General features: G+C 40.6%; 1 protein-coding gene across 1 annotated transcript; it reads left to right on the top strand.

Moving 5' to 3' along the window:
• The first annotated feature begins 659 nt into the window (after nt 1-659).
• On the top strand, nt 660-2,175 carry LOC131158788 (protein LURP-one-related 5-like). The gene is made up of 2 exons (XM_058113656.1): nt 660-1,163; nt 1,552-2,175. The coding sequence occupies exons 1-2, from the start codon at nt 936-938 to the stop codon at nt 1,957-1,959; spliced, it is 636 nt and encodes a 211-aa protein (XP_057969639.1). The 5' UTR covers nt 660-935; the 3' UTR covers nt 1,960-2,175.
• The last annotated feature ends 279 nt before the right edge of the window (nt 2,176-2,454 follow it).

Genomic DNA, 2,454 nt, shown 5'->3' with positions numbered 1-2,454 from the left:
CCGAGTATATTACTCCCTTATACATCTACTTTAGAACTTCGTGTTTATTCTGATGCTGATTGGGTTTGAAATCCTACAAATCGCAAGTCTCAACTAGTTTCTGTATTTTTTTATTTTTTTTTTGTGATTCTCTCATTTTCTAGTAAAGCAAGAAGCAATTTGTAGTTTCTTGTCATTATATTGAGGCTAAGTATCGTGTCATGACTTCCATTATTGCTAAAATACTTTGGTTGCATTAATTACTTGTTGACATGGGCGTCTTACTTGCTAAACTTACTCTTATGTATTATGACAACATGCTATTTAAATTACTCATAACTCTATCTTTCATGAATGCACTAAACTTATTAAAATTGATTGTCATCTCACATATCATCCTCTTCGCCTTCATATCATCTCTCTTTCATTCATTTCGTCTACCATGCAATTGGTTGATTTCTTCACAAAATTTCACACTATTAGTTGTCTCCAATTTTTTACTCGGCAAACATCAAGATTAATTCTATTGCACTCATTTTCATTCCATGCGCATAGTACCGAACGTACAATAAGAGAGGCGAACAGAAGTCGGCCTCTCTTTTCCCAACACCATGATTGGACGTGAGTGCCTTTTGTTTTAATGAAAATTTTGAACTTAAATAATTATAACGTACGTGTTCGATATTTTGGGTGCCAATTTGCCCAAGATTCTGGCTAGTGCTCTCCTGCAATAATTTCACCTTTTTATGGGGACCATACAGCAATATGAAAATTCAAAACAAACTCCCGTGTTTACACAGATATTTATTTGCATGAGATCTACCTGCCAACTTTGAGTTCAAACTGCGTTTTGTGAGTTCCGAGTTCCAACACGGCTTCACTCGCTCCTTTCTCCAGCCCATTTCCCACTATACGTAACTCATTCTCGGCTTCAGAAATCTGAGGGGGCGAAGAAGATGAAAGCAGGTGTGGTGGTGGAAGAAGCGTTCATCTACGACCAAGAAATCCATCTCACCGTTCGCAAAACCTCTCTTTTCTTCGCCGACGATGGCTTCACTGCCTACGATTCCAAGGGCGAGCTCGTCTTCCGAGTCGATTCGTACGGACCCGACCATGCTCGAGACAAGTCTGAACTTGTCCTCATGACCGCCTCCGGCCGCTGCCTCCTCACCGTCCGCCGAAAGGTAAACTGTAATCCCCCATCCCTGGCTGCTTTATTTTCACCACCTCTGCTTCCCTCTTCTTGCTTTAAGAAATTGGATTTAGATTCCTGTAGATTTTGCCAAATGTAATGCAGAATTCTACAGAATCTCGCTCAAATTTTTACACAAATTAAAATCTGAAAGTTGAAATTCATGCTGCAAACACAACCTCAAACGAACGTGAATCCATAATTTTGCTGGAATAATGAAATGGATCGTCTCCGTTTCTGATTCTGGATAATGGGTATTAAATTTGATTCCAGTTCAGTAATGAACTGGTTACTCGTTGGTCGGGACGATTCCAATTTCCCAGTGAATTCGGGGACGTTCTAATCGGCTCTTTGTTGATCTCTTTGGTGGGACGCTGCAGAGGCCGAGTCTTCATCGACGGTGGGAGGGGTTCCTGGGAGAGAGAGCCGAGGGTCAGAAACCCATTTTCAGCGTTAGGAGATCGTCGATAATTGGACGGTCGGGTGTGACGGTAGAGGTGTTCGGCGATGCAGGCGAGGAGTACCTGATCAACGGGTCGTTCACGGAGCGGTGCTGCACCGTCTTCAACGCCGCGAAGGAACCAGTGGCTGAGATTCGACGCAAAGTGGATTCGTCGGCCAATGTCGTGCTTGGAAAAGACGTTTTCTCGTTGGGCCTTAAGCCCGGATTTGACGGGGCCTTTGCAATGGGCCTGGTGCTGGTTCTGGATCAGATCAGCGCGGAGGATTACGCTGCTGGGCCTGAGAGCGGGGGTGAAGTGGACCCTACCCCCGACAATCATCCGTGATCTCTTTTTTGTTGTTTTTTGAGTTTTTTTCTTTTCTTTCTTTCTTTAGAATTTGATGGGGGCCTTGCCTCCATTCTTGATCTTTCTTGTATTTTTCTTTATATATAAATAATGATTCATGATTGATAAGGAAGTTGTGAATTGTAATATAAAAAATATTTGTAAGGTAAATTTATTAATTAATTATAAGATGACATGGGGTTTACATGACTAAAATTTATATCAAATTATATCTCGCTTATATGGATCCAAGCATTAATATTATATAATGCAATTATCGATTTTAAATTATATGTATGGGAATTGTTTTTTAAAAATATTTTTTCATCTTATATACATGGCTAATGAATATTTTACTTTATTTTATGATTTATGAGGATGTCATAATAGGATCCATGTTCTAGATAGTCTAACATAAAAGTGAGACTTTGGGGACCGTGTATGGTAATGGAGATGTGTCCCGAGGGTCGGGTTGACCAAACGTCCAACTGATAT

The sequence above is a fragment of the Malania oleifera genome, chromosome 6, assembly GCF_029873635.1.
Source record: "Malania oleifera isolate guangnan ecotype guangnan chromosome 6, ASM2987363v1, whole genome shotgun sequence".
NCBI classification, from domain to species: domain Eukaryota; kingdom Viridiplantae; phylum Streptophyta; class Magnoliopsida; order Santalales; family Ximeniaceae; genus Malania; species Malania oleifera.
Note: the sequence above shows the minus strand (reverse complement) of the source record. Positions and strands in the feature narration are given on the sequence as shown.

What these genes read in the sequence shown, in the direction of transcription:
- LOC131158788 (XM_058113656.1), top strand. Translation starts at nt 936, where the DNA reads ATGAAAGCAGGTGTGGTGGTGGAAGAAGCGTTCATCTACGACCAAGAA. An exon ending in TCCTCACCGTCCGCCGAAAG is followed by an intron (nt 1,164 to 1,551) that starts GTAAACTGTAAT and finishes GGGACGCTGCAG; the next exon opens with AGGCCGAGTCTTCATCGACG.